The sequence below is a fragment of the Xyrauchen texanus genome, chromosome 46 (assembly GCF_025860055.1).
Source record: "Xyrauchen texanus isolate HMW12.3.18 chromosome 46, RBS_HiC_50CHRs, whole genome shotgun sequence".
NCBI lineage: Eukaryota > Metazoa > Chordata > Actinopteri > Cypriniformes > Catostomidae > Xyrauchen > Xyrauchen texanus.
The window spans coordinates 14,165,660-14,185,447 of NC_068321.1; the positions used below are offsets into that span (position 1 = coordinate 14,165,660).

The 19,788-nt window shown below is 36.5% G+C and overlaps 1 protein-coding gene across 3 annotated transcripts in view; it reads left to right on the plus strand.

The window, feature by feature from the left end:
• Positions 1 to 19,788, plus strand: part of LOC127638264 (membrane-associated guanylate kinase, WW and PDZ domain-containing protein 2-like) — a 130,388-nt gene that overhangs the window by 26,610 nt on the left and 83,990 nt on the right. For all 3 annotated transcript variants that reach the window (XM_052119711.1, XM_052119712.1, XM_052119713.1), the window contains exon 2: positions 3,227 to 3,343. In XM_052119711.1, the coding sequence (XP_051975671.1) occupies positions 3,227 to 3,343 (117 nt within the window). The remainder of the gene's footprint in view (positions 1 to 3,226; positions 3,344 to 19,788) is intronic.

The following is a 19,788-nucleotide window of genomic DNA, read 5'->3' on the forward strand; positions in this document are numbered from 1 at the left end:
TTTTCACACACTCATGTGTGGATTATAATTTCTTAGCATGTTTTTGCCATTTATCTTTTTCCATACTCCGCTGTGCTGCATGGTCAAGGTTATGATTGGAGCAGAAAAAATGAATAGATAGAATAGCCCGGCTCTGAGTGAGGATAAATGCTTTGTTATTTGCTGTCTTTGTTCACATTTGAGAAATGGTAGAATGCTCAAGTCTCTCTTAAGCTAAAGTTTATTCTCTGAATTTGTCTCAGCGCCTCAAGATGTTGTTGGGAAAGCTTTAGTTGACTAAATGGATGATAAAGACAAGCCAAACATGTCTGTTGAATGCATGAGTAAAAATAATGTTTTGGGAATCCTTACATAAGTAGCTTGTGATAAGTTTTATGTTGATGCATAATTTATTTTTCCATTAATGTGACAACATTCAGCCAAATTTTCATTACTGTTGCAAAGCTTATTTACATTGAACCATTAGAACACGATAATGTTAAGTGTCATGTACTCTTTATGGGATCCCCTTAAATCTCTGAAAGGCTTTTAAAGTATAGCTAATGGAACTTAAAGGGACTTAATGGTGAGCCTTGTGGACCTCCTAACATTCAAACATGCCAATCTGCATTCAAACCAATACCTTTGACTATTATAAATGCACTTTGTTTAAAAAAAATAATAAAAATGTCAAGGTTCCTTTTTTGCTTTTATTGTATAGGGTTGTATAAGGTGATACAAATTTGAAATCATTAAAAATGTTAGTATAAAACACGTCAAGTTCGGTCAAGTTTGTAGAAATGTTATCTTTATGTTCAATTTGGTTTCAATTTTTTTGTAACTTTTTTTATAGCATTTTCTACAAAAGAAAATGTATTTAATGACTTTCAAAATGTCATGTGGTTTAACCATCAAGTAAAACAGATTAAAACACTTTCCTTGCACCTTGAATACATGAGTGTACACAACTTAGTCATTAATTTCCGAAACGTTTTCAAATATATACTCACTGAGCATTTTATTAGGAACACTATAATCCTAATAAAGTTCCTGATGTGGTCTTCTGCTGTTGTAGCCCATCCGCCTCAATGTTGTGCATTCTGAGATGCTATTCTACAATTGTACAGAGTGGTTATCTGAGTTACTGTAGCTATTCTGTAAGCTCAAACCAGTCTGGCCTTTCTCCGTTGACCTCTCTCATCAGCAAGGCGTTTCTGTCCGCAGAACTGCCACTCACCGGATGTTTTTTATTTTTGGCACCATTCTGAGTATACTCTAGAGACTGTGTGTTAAAATCCCAGGAGATCAGCAGTTACAGAAATACTCAAACTAGCCCTTCTGGCAATCACAATCATGCCATCGAAATCATTGAGATCTCTTTTTTCCCCCATTCTAATGAACATTAACTGAAGCTCCTGACCCGTATCTGCATGGTTTTATGCTTTGCACTGCTGCCACACAATTAGCTGATTAAATAATCACATGAATATGTACACTGGGGCCAAAAAGTTTGGAATAATGTACAGATTTTGCTCTTATGGAAAGAAATTGGTACTTTTATTCACCAAAGTGGCATTCCACTGATCACAATGTATAGTCAGGACATTAATAACGTGAAAAATTACTATTAAAATTTGAAAACATTACTTAAACTTAAAAAAAGTACTTAAACTACTTCAAAGGTTTCTCATCAAAAAGTCTTCCACATGCATCAATGACAGCTTTGCAGATTCTAGGCATGCCAGCTGTCGGTTTGTCCAGATAATCAGGTGACATTTCACCCCACACTTCCTGTAGCACTTGCCATAGATGTGGCAGTCTTGTCAGGCACTTCTCATGCACCTTACAGTCTAGCTGATCCCAAAAAAGCTCAATGGGGTTAATATCATGACACTCTTTTCCAATTATCTGTTGTCCATTGTCTGTTTCTTTGCCCACTCTAACATTTTCTTTTTCTTTTTCAAAAGTTTATTTTCTTTGCAATTCTTCCCATAAGGCCTGCACACCTGAGTCTTCTCTTTACTGTTGTACATGAAACTGGTGTTGAGCAGGTAGAATTCAATGAAGCTGTCAGCTGAGGACATGTGAAGTGTCCATTTCTCAAACTAGAGACTCTGATGTACTTATCCTCTTGTTTAGTTGTACATCTGGACTTCCACATCTCTTTCTGTCCTTGTTAGAGCCAGTTGTCCTTTGTCTTTGAAGACTGTAGTGTACACCTTTGTATGAAATCTTCAGTTTTGTTTTGGCAATTTCAAGCATTGTAAAGCCTTCATTCCTCAAAACAACAATTGTCTGACGAGTTTCTAGAGAAAACTCTGTTTCTTTCTTGCCATTTTTGACCAAATATTGACTTTAAGACATGCCAGTCTATTGCACACTGTGGCAACTCAAAAACAAATACAATGTTAAGCTTCATTTAACGAACCAAATAGCTTTCAGCTGTGTTTGATATAATGGCAAGTGATTTTCTAGTAATTTAGCATGATAGGATAAGATGTTGGAGTGATGGCTGCTGGAAATGTGACCTGTCTTCAAATAGTGATGGTGTTGTTTTTTACATCAGTAATGTCCTGACTATACTTTGTGATCAATTGAATGCTTTTTTGGTGAATTAAAGAACAGCAAAATCTGTATATTATTCCAAATTTTGGCTGCCCGTGTTGGTGTCCAGGTGTTCCTAATAAAGTGTTCAGTGAGTGCATTTTTAAGGTTTTTACAAATATCATGAAATTTTGAATATCAACAAGTTTGCTGAGTGTTACACAATATGACACAAACAAAATGTGTATTGAAAACATTTAAAAATGTTTTTAAAAAACTTCGCACACAGTCTTGAGTGTCTAAATGGGTTGTTTTTTTGTCTCATGACAACAAAATGGCAACCTTATGTTGGTTAAAATATTTAGCTTTTCAACTTTCTTCTCTAGAATTATAAATACAATTTTAAATCATAGTTGTTTTACTGCATATAAGAAAATATTATTCTACACTACTCATACCATTAAATATTTTCTTTAAGCCCCAGACAAAATATGAAAATGACTTTGAAATTTGTTATTGAAAACATGTTCATAATAGAAGTCATTGTTTACTGTAATGTGATTTGCAGATCTTACGTGTTTTTAAATAACTTAATAGATCCATCATTGACCCAAAGAACAGTAGAGATCAGATGTGAAAATATCTGTTGGAGAAAGGTGCCCTAATCATTGCATAACCCTGACACTACCCTTACCTTTTTCAGGAGGTGTTGTGGATAAAGATCTTCGGCATTATCTCAACCTACGATTCCAGAAGGGTTCAGTGGACCACGAGCTCCAGCAGATCATACGCGACAACCTCTACCTCCGGACTGTGCCGTGTAAGTGACCTCTCTCTATATATAAACAGTATATTTTTTATGAGTCGCCTTTAACTAATGGGAAGTAGTTTGAGTTTCTTGCTTGTATGTTCTTTTACATTAACATAAATATTGTATACATGATATTCTGAATGCTGATGAGCAATACATTTGGATTCAGTCAGCACATTTACATCCTACATGCACAATTATAATCAAGCTATGGTGGGTTTTTGCATTGTCGAGGTGAAGTCTGTCTCCTTATAATTCTACAATACATATCAAATATCTTTTGATTGGCTGTGATTGTGTCACACTGCACAATTTTGCTTTCAATGTAGACAAACAAATTACTTGTCGCTGGAAACATGTCACATTGCACCTTGTGTACTGGTTTAATTTTGACCTTCATAACTTTGTTTTTTCAGTATAGTACGAGTACGAGTACATTTTTCATTTGAGTATTGAGTTACTTTGCTTTTTTAGAAAATTCAAATGGTGGTACAAGTTTGTAACAAACTTGCCTTGTGTTTCTAGATCTTGTCAAATTGCACTCTGCCAAAATTCTCCTGCTCTTATTATATGTATTAATGCAGAATCTTTGCCCTTTTGGGAAGGGAGCTGGGACAGACTGTCCTGTCAGGGGATCTGTGAGTAGTAATGAGCCAACCTGTAAGATTGTGGAAGTTGTTATTTTTGTGTGGGGGTTATGGAAAAAATGTGGATACAAACCTTCCCTAATACTGTATGTCTGGGTATATCTTAAGAAACTGATTTAGATTGCGCTTATTTGGGTTTAGAGCACTTCAGGTGTATTTTTGACTCTTGATAAATTGAAATGTAGTGGGAGTCCTTGCCTCCAGTTATTGGTAAATGAAAAGATTGTAGGCAGAGTTTCTAAATCAAATTTGTTAGATAAGGTTTGTCAGACATATTATTAGGCTTGGGATCGATGCCTTGTTCACACATCGTCAATCGGAATATTATCCAGATGATTATATATATACATCAGGATTTTTTTTTTCACATATAAATATGGCTGCTCGTTGCACAATAGTCTTTTTCACTTCAGACATATTTCTAAACACATCTTTGGTAAACTGTGAGCGGCAGGGTTAATTAAAGGGTAACGCACACCGGACGCATCTGTCGGACGACATGGCATGTTCTAAAACTACTTTCTCCAAAGTTATGCACGCACCGCCAACGCTCAGCATCAACATTCTGAAGTGACATGGAGTGCAACTCGCATAGTTTTCCATTTAATTAGACCCAAATCATTATCAGAGTTGAAAGATTATTTATTTTAGCCATTACTGGATAATCTATTTTAAACGTATCTTTCATAGAGCCTGTTTTCAGATACAAGTATGTTGTTTTGTGGTTTGACCTCTTGAATGAAAGAACTCTTCAAGGCTACATACAGAGAAATTGCATAATAAACGTCGCCATTTCTAATTGTTCAGTTTGCTCAGTTACACCAGTTTCATAAACTAACCTGTAAAATCAGCATCACTTTGTTAATTCTTGAAGAAGAACAAAAACCGTCATTACTTTTGACTGCCATCTCCTGCACCTCATATTCTCATCCTGTGTGTGTGCTCATGATATATTGCCCTTTTGTGGTCTCCCAATGCTATTACGCCAGACTGTTAAACAGTGGCCAACTGAGTGAATTGGAAAGCATGCAAATTGGGCTTCCAAAACATCCCCACATATTATGGACTATATCACACAGAATTTTTTATGTTAATATTAATTTGATTTGTAATGGTGCTCCTATTACTGGACATAATCTTCATCTCTCACTCTCATTTAAGTCTCTCCACATATTTGACAGTATTGCTGCTGTCAATACTTAATGCTTAAGATTTGAACTAGCCCCAGTGCTAATATGTTTTGCTTTTGTCCATTGATTGTAATTATGGGAAGTGTCTCTGAAATTTGGCCTATACCCAATAAAGTCAACAGAATTTGACTTTCGAATGTTCCAGTACCCTGACATCGGCCCCATTATGCAGAGTTACTGATAAGCTGCATCTCCCATCAGACATTTTTACTTTGGTTCAGGGGTGTTTACCTTCTCCTGTGGCATGACCAGAAGCGTGTTGCGTCAGCTGCATGGAAAACCCAGGTTTTAGTCTAGCGTTGAAACCATGAAGTCATCACCTTCGTGTGATTCTGAGGTTGCATGTTTCTCTCTAAGAACACATTTTTACTCCGTTGACGGTTAGGTTTATTGTTGGGTTGTGGGGTAGAGTTAATAAAATATTCATTCCTCTTCAATGTATTACATCCCTTACAGCTAAAAACAGCTTGCTTTACAACTTGCTTTTGGCACCCCTCTGTGGGCATTTCACATGGAAACTGGAGCTCCCATATGCTCTTATATTTTAAAACACTTCCCGCTTTAGGCAGTCGGGGCAGTGCTTTGAATTTCGGTAAGCACAGACCAAGTTTAGTTAAGGAAAAGTCAACCTACTGTTTTCGAATTCAGTGTGAGATCAGTCTGTGAGCTTAAGAGGATTAAAAGCATTAGTATATGCTTCTACATAAGCCATAGATGTGATTTCAACTTCATTTAAAAAAAAAAACAACATGTTTTTAACGCCATGGAAATCTAGGCCCGCGGACGGGCCCTTAAATGTACAAAATAAAAGTATGCGATAAACAAAACAGCTGTGTGTTACATTGGTACACATGCCACATATCTTTGGAAAGCTACATTTCTAGATTTTCTATTGATATAAACCATTTTAAGATACAATCACAACAGCAGGTACAATCTATATCTTTGTCAGACCACCAACATATAAACAACCAATAACAAAATTTAGGCAACTCACCTATGATGCCTCATAGTTGTACACTGAGCCATAACTTCCCGACAAAAACGGTGTTGTTTCATTGTCAAATGTCCAAATGATCAAATCAAGTAAAATGTTTAGTCCAAATCACAGTATTACATCAATAAATATCCACAGACTCTTGTTGCATAATTTCAAAGCACCTGGCAGCTGTGCCTAATCTTTCACATATTACCGGTAATAACTTCAGTTCAGATGTAAACATTTCCTATATCCGGGATCAAAATGGAAGCACGCACTCTGACCTTTCGATTGACACCTCATTTGACCCAATAGGAGCTTCCATGTCCTGTCCACAGCCTTCAATACCCAACCACCATCTGTGTCGAGTGTAAGGGCATACCCACTTTCCTTTGTTTACTGATCAAACCAATTACATTGAAGAGTGGAAATGACTGACGCATCGTATAGCCAATGAAATTCTGAAAACAGTGATATGTGGCTTTAGTGGAACGATTAGAGGACGGCTCTGTTGTGTGTGTGCGCAAAGTTTCCTCGAGTTTACCCACTGCTGTAGCCTCACGCGTAAATGCATGCAGAGCTGCTTTGGAACTGTTTACACATTTGGCGATTTAAATATGGTGAAACGGACCTTGAAAAACAGGATTTTCACCCCAGGATGTGATATAAGAAGGCATTCATTGTCAAAATTCTGAGTTTGGAGATGAAATTTCTGAAAACAATACAGATGATTCAGAGGCAGATGGAGAGATGAGACATGGCTCTGGACAAGTAAGTGTTTTCTTGTGTTTATAACATATATTACTGTATATTCCGCATAAATAAGCTTTAGTTTGAATAATGAATACACATTTTGTAATTACCCTTTGTCGTGTGTTTCCTCAGTGAGTGTTTGAACCGTTTGTGCGTGTTTTTAGTTCATTGTTTGTTTCAGATCTATTGACATGCTATATAGATGTTTTGTATATTTACTGTAAATATATATATATATATATATATATATATATATATATATATATATATATATATATAGTAAATAAATCAATAAATATAAGTTGAAAATAAGAATATATGTTGTGTTTGAGAGTCTATTTGTTACAATGCGGGAGGTGGGGAGGTGTAGGGCCATCTCTTTGTTCCATAGTACATTGGCAAAGTATACAGTATTTACAGTAAATATACATACAATAATACATATTTACACACTCGAAAAGAAAAACTAATATATATATATATATATATATATATATATATATATATATATATATATATATATATAGAATACAGAAAAGATGGAAAAGTTGTGTCTAGCTTTGTAAATTACATTTATTTATTATCCCCCACTCAGCAAGCGGCCACATAAAGTGGAGCAGCAGGACAGCACCTCATCAAGAGAGGAGGGCTTTCAGAGAGACACTTGCTGAGGAGCTGGCAGAGTTGGGGTCTCAATCCACAGCCAGACCCATATCTCCTGCTCCACGAAGAGCACATCACAGGCCGTTGCACATCACCAAATCTTGCACCGCTGGTCGTCTGAAGTGCAGGCAGTGTCATGCAAAGACACCAGTGAAGTACTCTCCTGTGTTGTGCCTATGTGCTTTGTACACAAATGTGACTGCTACAATGACTGGCATGTTGCTAGAAACATGTACAATTTTATAATGGTTTGTAAATACTTTATGTAAAAATTAATGTAAATAGTTTGTTGTGTATTTTTTATATAAACAAATTGTCCACCATAGCACTAGTTTTGACTCTTTTATATGCACAACATTTAGTTTCAAGAAGGAAAAGGCACTCTAATGTGTTTATGCATCAGTTACTCTGTGTCAGCAAAACTAATAGTGGATCTGGATATGGAATATGATGGCTCTAAGTGTCATCTTTCATTAGAGCCCAAAATTATGACTGTACGTTGAAGCGTTCAAAAGTTGCAGCCTTTTTGTCCTAGGTTTCCAAAGTGTCCTTTTGGAGTATCCAAAAGGCACTTTTGTGAAACGCCTGGGTGTACCCTTAGAAAAACATGTGTAAAATATTCATTTTTTATGATATTGTTATAACATTTGAACTTGGACTAGGTAAGGATTCATGCTGTGATCCCATTGTGTTCTCAAGCTAATAGCTACAAGTTATAGTCATCTGCAGGCATCTGTATGCAAAACAAATTTCAGGCGGAAAAAAAAACTTCTATTTCATTGTGTTCAAACTTCTATTACTCAGAATCAGTAGCACTTACAGTAATTCTGACTGCTGGAGAAAAAACTTCAGAGTGTCCCCTTTCAAATGTGACCAAAACCATGCAGGTTAGCTAGGTAGCGTTTGCTAATGTTAGCAAGCTACCTACTAACAATGGTTAATATGGGATGTAGTAGCATTAGTGCATAAAAAGTGTTTTCTTTGTCATACTGCAAATTTTTTTATATTTTTTCTTCAAATCAAATGTTGTAATGTTTAAGGCTTAGAACACCTTATTTTTCAAGTATTTTCTCAAATGCCAATGGAGAAAATGAATGAGAAAAATATTATTAGAACCGCTGAAAGTGCATGGTCTCTGTTGAGTTATATTGGTGCATGTTTAAAGTCGAATGTTAAGATTTTTATTTCTGTTGACATAGAGAATAGAGTGCGTGCTCTGACACATTGAGCTATGGTGCTCATGCTGCCGATGCGAGTTTGACTCTGCCTTGCAACATTCCACCATTCTAGTCATCCCTCATCATTTATTTACACAAGAAAGTGTAAAAAAAGACAAAATGAGCCAATGACAAATATATTGTATGTGCTTCTAAGCCACACCACTGCCTTGTTTATAATATTCTGTAACAGCTGCATTGTGCTTTAGCCTACAGGTTATTTTCTCAAAAAATGCGACTGTCCAAATCAGTTTAGATAGCTATCACTTCACTTATTCTTTTGATCCCTCTCTTCTATTTTTACAACCAAGAAACATGATGCTTTAGTCAATTCTGTATCTCTACCATTCCTTTCCTTCCTGTCTCTCACTCGCTCCCTCTCTTCCTCAGCCTTGGGTTTCCAAGGCAACCAGCATTTCCTCTCCAGGCTTGCCTGCTGATGTTTCCCCCTCCCCCTCCATAGTGGTGCACAAACACATCACAATCACCAACCGGCTGGATAAAATGCTGTCTTTGATTTATGCCAGTGCAGCACAGTCATGAGAGTATATTTCTGGACCGGTTTCTCCCATACTGAGAATCATTAGTGTAACTAAACAGCTAGCAATGAGATGTTTTGGGGGCTGGATTGGAACAGACAGTACAAGAAAGGCAATGTTAAACTGTTCATTTGTCATGCGTATGTTCAAGCATAGAAGGGGAGGTACAACGTGACCTAAGTAAATTAATCTGATGTCATTGGATTATTAAAACATGTCAGATGGAGTTTGATTATAGTTTAACAATCCCACAGGGAAGAAGTGAAAAATGGGTGCTGTTGGGACACCATTATTAGACTACACTGTGAATTCATGTGTTTTTTTCCCTCTTATTTTTTTTATTAATTTTTTTTTACTTTCTGGGAATTGTTTACTAGTAAGGGTATACCTGCTTGTTTTTATGTACTGACCTTAAAGGAATAGTTCATCCAAAAATTTTAATTCTTGGAACACAAAAGAAGATGTTTAGAAGAATGTTCACGCTGCTCTTTTCCATATAATGAAAGTTCATGTGGCTGTCAAGCTCCAAAAATGACAAAGAATGTGCCAGAAAAGTATCATTAAAGACTCATGCTCTATAGAAGTCTTCTGAAGCCATACAATACATTTTTGACGAACAGACCTGAATCTTGTCAATATTCAATGAAAATAAAATGACAGTAGCGCAAAATCCTTTGGGCTACTTTAATAGTGCTTTTTTTTATTTTGAAACTGGACTGCACCTCCTTAAAAAAAAACAGCAACCAGGAAATTCACCTTTTATGTCATACGGTTTTAGAACAACATTAGGGTGATTAATGATGACATCATTTTTGGTGAACTATCTCTTTATTTTTCACTGCTTGACTGCAAACATATTCTACAAAATCATACATTTTTGAGTAATGGTCTGAAAGAATGGCTTTGAATTAATCCCAATAAATATCCATTTTATGTCACCCTCTCTTGAAAACATACTTTTATGTATGCACAACAAATTGCTAGTTTTATGTCTTCCAACACTACATCACTTGTAATTTCACACGTCATATAACAATAAACAACGACCCCCCTTCTGCACTCAGATTCTCTGGTATTTCACTGTTTCTCTTCCGCATCAGCTGTTATCCCCACCAACCAACCAAACAGTGACAGTGCAAAATCATGTTTTCCTCTTACTTCAGGCAGTGGCACTGTCGGATCACGTCGGTCACTTTGACGAGTGGGCGACAGAATGCATCACGAAGGGCCTGTGCTTCCACAGGGCAGTTGAATCCCTGTATTGTTCAATTCGACTTTCATATTCATAATCCCCCCTCCCCCATATCCTCTATATCCAAATATAACAAATGCTTTTGTCATGGCCTACTGCTTGTGCACGTACCCACTGCTAAGCAAAACGCTATTAGTATCTGTCAGCCATCAACCAATGATATATAATCGTTTTAGACAGTAAGCTGTTGGTGTAGCTGTTTGTGTGTTCCTGTAGCTCAATTGGTGAAGGTTTGTTTTTCAGGGGACACACTGACTGATAAATTGTATTTCTTGAATGCACTGTGAATCTCTTTTAAATTAAAGCATTTGGGAAATGCATACAGTATGTGTAAATGTGAAGTACATTGATAGAAAATGAACAGACATTTGTGTTTCTAAAAGGTGCAAATGTGTTTTCACTTAATTGCGTGTTTTACGGCTGGTTAAAGTCCAGAATATTTTCTTAAACATCTTAAACATGTTTCTAAAGGCTCTAGATGATTTGTGTCAACTTTCCCCAATGCATTGAATCCTATATAAATTCTCTAAGAATATATTTGGTAAATTTGTTTTCATCGTGGTTTATGCATTTGCAGTGTCAATGTCTTGTATCTGGGTATGAAAATGTGTGAGTTTTGTGAATCATTTTACGCCAAATGCACCAGCATTTCAGAATATCCAGAGCAACGTTTGGAAGGTTTATTCGCATCTTTGGTTTTCAATATTTTTTATGCAATATTCCAAAATTCGCATGAAAATATGTGGATGGAAACACAGCTGATTTTAGGATTAATGGGGTAATTTTTGTATTTTTATATAATTGTATTCTTTTACCTGAGGTCCACTTATAATGTTTTTTTTTTTTCTCCAAAACAGTCATAATTTGGTAATGTATGATGATTATTTTCTTGCCGGTTTCTGGCGCTCTGTCTGAAACACTTGGTTTTGGCCTCAGTGTTTCCTTTAAACTTTAAAGCTGAAGTATGTATCTTTTTTAGTGTTGAAATGCTTTCTTCTATCCCAGCACATATTGCTGGAAACGCACCAAAACGGTCAAAGACATCCATCTAGTGCATGCTTATATAGACCATCAATTAAAAAAACGTCCAGGATGCGTTTATACTCAAAACAGCTAAATGTGAATGGGGGTCTCCTATTAAGAGTTATAACTTGTCTATTAAAAGTGGCATGTGACGGACATCTAGTGCAGTGGTTCTCAACCCTGTTCTTGGAGGTGTCAGGACGCCGGTTTGATCAGCCTAGTTGTGTTTGTGTCTGTGGCGTGGTTCGTCCGGAGTGCACAGCTGGCTTGTTTGTCTTGTTTGTGTGTTTGTTCGCCATGTGTTTCTGCATGTGTTGTTCTGTTGTGTTTGCCATGCGTTCTACTGTCAGTTGTCGCCCCACCCTCTTGTTACCCTGTTAGTTCAACATTACACTCACGTGTTACCCCTCATTAGCTTCTCTTTATATTCCCATCTAGTCAAGCTTATTTTTCTTCAGTTTGATTTAGTTATGAATTCCTAGTTATTTTGTTTTTCTTTTCTTGTCCTGTGTCTAGAGCTCAGCTTACTATTCAGCCCTGTTTTGATTTTTAGTTTTTGACTCTTCCCTGTTTCTATTATTTACTTGGCAAAGTTAAAAGGGCTTTTGTTTTTTAGTTAATACATTTATTTTTATCTCTTTTGCTTGCATTCAGACCAGTTTAGTTTTTTTGGTGTATATATATATATATATATATATATATATATATATATATATATATATATATATTCTCTCCAGTGTCCCCATCTCCCAGGCTACTGGACAGTGCTTATTCTCCCTCTGCTTCCGGCCGTCCCACTACCATCTCCCCTTCCCCTTCTCCCTGCCTCTCCTGCCACCACTGCCCGTTGCTCCCCTGTCTCATTCACCATCATCCTTGACTTCCATTCCATGGGCCTTGTCTACGCTATCTGAGGCCGTCTTTGACTCTGGACCTAATCCAGCCCAGCCTGTGCTTCTGTTTGTGACACCTTGAACCCCCGTTTTTCCCAATAAACTGTGTATTACCCTGCAAATTGAATCCTCTACTTTCTGAACCCTAACAGGAGCCCCCCCCAACACTACACATTTTGGATATCTCCTAAATCAAACACACCTGAATCAACTCATCTGCTCGTTAGTGGAGACGCCAAGACCTGAATTGGGTGTGCCAGAAAAGGGAGATTTACAAAATATGCAGTGTTGTGGGGTCTCTAGGAACAGGGTTGGGAACCACTGATCTAGTGCATGTTCATGTATAAAAAAGTTAAAAAATAGTACAGATGGCCACAAGAATGTGTCCTGTGTTAGTCCACTTTGTTGTTCAGCAAGCCTATCTGTCCTACTCTCTTGTCTTCAGCTGATTTAGTGCCAGTGGGCACTGATATCTTGCTAAAGAGGCATCATCTGTGTGACATCACAAAGTATGGAAAATCCAAACACTCCTATTGAGGGAGTTTTAAGTTCTGAAACTTGTAGTATATTACTGGCCAGTTTGCATGAGTTATTATTACATGGGCTCCTCCGCCGTGAAAATCAAAGCAAAATTAAACAAACTTTGCATATATAGAGATACGTCAAGTTGTAAGACACAAAGTTATGGCGTTCTCATTACAATCTTATGACATTCTAAGAATAATAATCAAATTATACACATTACTTATTCCATGCAAATTATTACATTTACATTTATTAATTTGGCAGATGTTATCCAAAGCGACTTACAAAGGAAGAATACATTATAAGCGAATCATCTTAAGGAGACAGTTGTATGAAAAGTGCCGTATTACAAGTTTCACTAGCAGCACAATATTATTCAAGACAGATTAAAGTGCAACAAGAATTTTTTTTTCAGTGACTGTTTAAGTGCTCATGGAAAAGATGTGTTTTTAGCCATTTTTTGAAGACAGAAAGTGAGTCAGCTTCACAGATGGAGTTTTGAGGGTCGTTCCACCAACGTGGTACGATGAAGCCGAAAGTCTGGGAAAGTGTTTTGGTGCCTCTTTTTGTTGGTAAAACAAGGTGATATTCCTTAGCCAACCATAGGCTTCTGGTGGAAACGTAGCTCTGCAGAAATGATTTTAGGTATGCTGGATGGCGAAATAGTGGAAATCTAAATCTAAATGAATAAAAAGTTAAACTGTAAAAACACCGTTCCATTACGCTCTCTGCATCACTTTTTATATGGACGTCAAACTGGCATACTGTATGATGCTTATTTTGAGTGGAGCGCTGAAGTGAGTCAAATGAAAAAGACTTAATGCTTTGTCTTTTGGAAACCAGTAGGGCATTATGGATTCAGTCTTGACTTGAACAAATCTTCTAAAAATCCTCACAGCCTGTTGAATACGGTGAACGTTTTGATTGTAGGACCTTAAAGTGCCTGAAATGTGTTGAATCTCATCAGAGAGTCTCTGAGTTCTTTAGTGGAGAGTTATTCTGATGCATAGAGAATGATCTTCTATTGGGCATGTGCATTATGCATGCGGCAAGTCTGCTCCGTCAGACTGTCAGGTGGGCAAAATATAGAACTGAAGCTCACACAGAGAAACAATTCAGAGTAAAAATTGGTATCTACAGGATGCAGAAGCAGTACTTGGTGAGAAACCGGTTGATCTTATCATTGAAATGGGCTTTGAAAGTCAAAAATAAAAGAAATCCAACAAGATGATGACTGCTGGTGAGAAATATGTGATGTCATCGACCTTTAGAATATTGCTACTTATTGGTAGCCGAAAGTATAAACAAATTAGCCAAAATATTTAGTAAGAAAATTTACAAGGTTGTGTAAATGACAAGCGTTCCAGTCCTGCTGATTCCATTTGGGTCTGCTAGAAACTGTTTTGGTTTTTAAAAGGTGAACTTGAGAGTATGATGTAACTGGATCACTGTTACACCTGAAGGCACAGTTTTCATTCTTAAACACATAGTTAATTGTGCCGACAACTGTAACTACAGTACATGTTCACACCAGAGCACTGAGTGAAAGCCTTGGATTTTCTCTGCCTCTTCAAAGCTTCTGAATATCAGCAAGCACAACATTTGAGTCGTGTTCTTGGATCATTGCCTCCCTTCATCCTCAACAACTGGCCACATTAAGAGTGATTCTGTGCTTGCACAAGTAGAGGATGTTCCTTGTGGATATTAAAGGGAAATTTAAGGATTAGTGAGGTGAGAGAATGCGAGCAAATCGATATTTTCAGCTGAAACAGAAACATTAGATAGCAGATCTCTGCTTAGGGTTTAAATTTCATGAGCTCTTGTCCCTGTTTGAGATGGTTCTTCGTTTAATGAACCAAAATGCACAAAACAACAGTGCTCTTTAGGGCGCACAGCTATGAATCATTGATTTGATTTCTTGAAACCCAGTGTTTTGATATGTCAAGGAAAATTACCCTGGGTAGCAGATTGTTGAGATATTTTCAGATAAGAGGAATTATTTAGATAGATTGGATTTGGCAAAGCCACCATCTCGAAGAATCCAGCAGAGTGAAGAAGATAATCAAGATGTTATATTATGAAGTAGTCCGCAAATGTATCTTGTTTAAGAATAACATTTTTCCAGTACATCTTTGTTCTAATATCAAAGGTCTTACTAGAGAAAAAAAGGTATGCTCTAATGTGAATTTTCTTCATAAAATTAATTCTAAAATATAATCACGCATGGTAACAGATGCATGTAAATGCAAGAAATAGCATTTTAGCGTAGCATGAAGCTAAATGTTCAAATGACTGTGCCAATTGGCCTAGGATACTATACAGTCATTCTGATGCAGTCCTAAACCCTACTACTAGATCTAAGTTAATTGGCACATCTAAGTCTTGTGAACAGTTTTTGCATTTTTTTGTTAATAAAACAAAAAACCTTAGATCCCTTATCTTACCCTCAAATTTTGATATGTTTGAGGTGCTGCCTCCGTCTAGTTGTCTAACGAAATTTCAAGCTGTGTCTTCATCACTACTTTCTGAAATTATTTTCCATCTGAAGCGCTCTGTTTATCAGTTGGATGCCTTACCTCCATGACTTCTTAAGGATGTTTATGATACTGTGAGATCTGAAGTTACTGCAGTAGTCAACAGTTCATTAGCAAATAGAGTGGTACCAATACGTTTTAAACATGCCATAGTTCAGCACTTGCTGAAAAAACATCATCTTGACCTCACTGTGCAGGACAATTAAGGCCTATATCGAAGCTGCCCTTCATTTAAAATATTCTTGACAAAGTTGTTTTTTCCCAACTTAAATTCTTTTAACATCATGGATAAATTTCAATCAGGTTTTAGAGAATTACACAGCACTGAATCTGCACTGCTCAGAATATCCAACAATATTCTGTACTCTCTTGATCTTTATGATGTTTTGGTACTGTTGGATCATACTGTAGTATTTGATACCATTGATCATAACATTCTCTTACAGCGCCTCAAGTGTATGGTCGGCATACAAGTCCTAGCTCTTCAATGGTTTGCCTCCTATCTTAAAGATAGAACTTTTAAGGTTAGTTTAAGGATTTTATATTCTTCCATTGCCCCTATCACATGTGTTGTTCCCCATGGTTAACTTTTGGCCCCCTTTTGTTTTCTGTCTATATGATTAGCTTAACTCATACCACTGCTATTCTGATGATTCCCAGCTTTATTTTCCAGTCAGACCCAATAGCAGATGCTCCATTGAAAATCTCCTCAAGTGTATCGAGGATATTTAGTGTTGGATGGCATCATCTGAGTGTTGGATCAGTTGAATGAAAATATAACTGAAGTTATTATCCTAGGTTCTCCCAATTGGGGCTCAGTAATCATCTAGGACCTTTGTCTGCCGATGTACATACATTTGGTAAAAGTCTTGGTGTCTCTTTTGATTCATCTTTTAATTTTGAGAAACAGATCAGTGCTGTTATAAAGAGTAGTTTTTTAGCAAACCATTGCCAAAGTTAAGCTTTTTCTCTCTCATAAGGACCGAGAAATTATAGTTTATGCATTGAGTACATCTCGCCTTGACTACTGAAATTCTGTTTATTTTGGGCTACCTCAAGCATCCCTCTTGCCTTTACAGATGGTCCAATATGCTGCAACTATGTTTCTGACAGGAACCAAGAAAAATAAACACATCACTCCATTACTAGCTTCCCTTCATTGGTTACCAGTCAATCTCAGGAGTGATTTTAAGATTCTGCTTTTTGTTTTAGGCCCAACAGGCTTAGGTCAAGCAATCAACTCCTTTTATATATTTATAAAGAGGATCAAGCTTTTTCTGTCGCAGCCCCAAAGCTATGGAATAGGCTTCTTTTTTACATTAGGTCTTCTCCTTCTATTACAATTTTTAAATCAAACCTAAAAACTCTAATATATTCTTTAGCTTTTCACTGAATTTGAGGTTGTAATGGTTGTTCTTGATAAAATTGAAGAAAGGTCTCTAGTGGCTACAGGTGGCACTTCATCATAGAAACATAATATACACAACACATTACAGTTTAAATCATCTTGCATCACCTTGCTGGACAGCGAAAGATGCATTTAATAGGTCCTGATTTCAATCTCTCTGTGCAAAACAAGCTGAATTCCATTATAATAGCTATGCTGATGAAAGTGGTTAGGAAATGTTTTCAATTGCTATAGTTCACTCTGCTTGCTCTGTAATGTTCTGTTGCTGTGGTTAAAAACAGTGCATTAATATCGAACAGTGATTAAAACTGACCGGAACTACCTGTGCATTCAACGGTTTGAGCTGCAAACATTCCAGCCAATCTGAATCAAGTATAAGAACAGACCATGGTAAAAATATATTGAAGTCTTGATTCTGATTAGTTGATGGATGTTCTAAGGTGTGCAATTATTTTTCAAGTAAACGCACGGCTATGGAATAGTTCCAGGTCTTGACAGAATAATGGTTCCATATTACTTTGCTAAATAATTTAAGTTTATTACAAAGAGTTCTACAGGCTACCACAACAAAATAACCAATTAAAAATTCAGAGGTTTCTGATCGTATGTGGATTCTGTTTATAGAATGAGGCAGAAAATATATTGTTTGTAGCTTTCTATTTGATGTTAAAGGCTACATTGGTTAGCATTTCTTGTAAAAAAATACCCATGTATCATGTATTTATTGGATTAATGTTTCATCTCTCGAAGCGTTTCGAACTGTTTTTTGTTAAGGTGTAGAAACACTATGTAGCTACTCTATTAAGCTCCCAAGGAAAAGTTCCTCATGATGTCATATCCACCTTTTCACTCACAACAGTTTGAATTGTATGAATGAAACAAATCACAAGTGCTTCATGGCTGTTTAAAAGCTCCTCAGATTGCATTATTTATATGGATAAATGTTTTCCAACTGAACAGACTAAATATTAAATGACAAAATGACAATAAAAGGAAAAATAATCTCTTCAGTAATCAAAATACCATTTGAAAGTAACTATATTCTGATTTTCCGGCAATTTAAATTGTAACTGTAGTGGAATACAGTTACTTGTATTTAGTATTTTAATTATGGAATCCTGTTACATGTATTCCATTACTCCTCAAACCTGTTCACTGATATATTCGTTTTACCGATAAATCGGTGCTAATAGTTGCTTTTTGAACTATCGATTATCTGCAAAAATCCCAATTTTTTTTTTTTTTTTTTATAATTCTTCAGTGTTCCTTTGGTGCAAAAACCCTTCATCTGGTGAATATAGAAGGTACAAAAAAGCTTAATTTACTGAATATTTACTGTACTGTACAAAACAAATTTCAGCTGATTAATTGGTTATCTGCCTTTTCCACCACCTTAGTTATTGGCATTTGCCAAATCCACTGTCGTTCAACCTCTAGTCTGTATCAAGTTTGGTGGCTGTAGCTTAAAGTTCTTGGAGGAGGTTAGAATTTTCAGTCTTTTTTCAGTCTTTTTTTGAATTTTCAGTCTGGATTTTGGAAAAACTGTAAACAAATTCTGTAGAATAACAGCATGTTGGCTTTATCAAACCAAAATTATAAACTGTTACATTCGTGAATAATAATAATCAGAATAAATTATTGTTTTTTCTTAAGTAATATTCAGTTGAATTCAGAAGTTTTCATACACTTAGGTTGAAGTCATTAAATCTAATTTCTTTACCACTCCACAGTATAGATTTACCATAAACCACACTTTACCACAAACTATAGATTTGGCAAGTCTACTTTGTGCATGACAAGTAATTTTTCAAACAATTGTTTACAGACAGATTGTTTCACTTTTAATTGACTATATTACAATTCTAGTTAGATATAGTACAATACACTAAGTTAACTGTGCCTTTAAGCAACATGGAGAATTCCAGAAAATTATGTCATGCCTTTAGACGATTAGCCAGTTAGCTTCTGATAGGAGGTGTACTGAATTAGAGGTGTACATGTGGATGTATTTTAAGGCCTACCTTCAAACTCAGTGTCACTTTGCTTGACATCATGAGAAAATCAATAGAAATCAGCCTCAGAAAACAAATTGTGGACCTCCACAAGTCTGGATCATCCTAGGCAGCAATTTCCAAATGCCTGAAGGTACCACGTTCATCTGTACAAACAATAGAATGCAAATATAAACGCCATGGAACAACGCAGCCATTTCTTTTTCTAGGAGACGCATTCTGTCTCCTAGAGATTAATGTAGATTGGTGCGAAAAGTGCAAATCAATCCCAGAACAACAGCAAAGTACCTTGTGAAGATGCTGGAGGAAACCTGTAGAAATGTATCTATATCCACAGTAAATTGAGTCCTATATCGACATAACCTGAAAGGCTGCTCAGCAAAGAAGATGCCAATGCTCCAAAACTGCCATATAAAAAGCCAGACTACAGTTTTGAAGAAATGTCCTCTGGTCTAATGAAACAAAATTTAAACTGTTTGGCCATAATGACGATTGTTATGTTTGGAGGAAAAAGGGTGAGACTTACAAGCCAAAGAACACCATCCCAACCATGAAGCATGGGGGTGGCAACATCATGTTGTGGGGGTGCATTGCTGCAGGAGGGACTGGTGCACTTCACAAAATAGATGGCATCATGAGGAAGGAAAAGGATGTGGATATTTTGAAGCAATATGTCAAAACATCAGCCAGGAAGTTAAAGCTCGGTCGCATTCTCTCTACTATTATTCTGACATTTCACATTCTTAAAATAAAGCAGTGATCCTAGCTGACCTAAGACAGGAAAGTTTTCTACAATTAAATGTCAGGAATTGTGAAAAA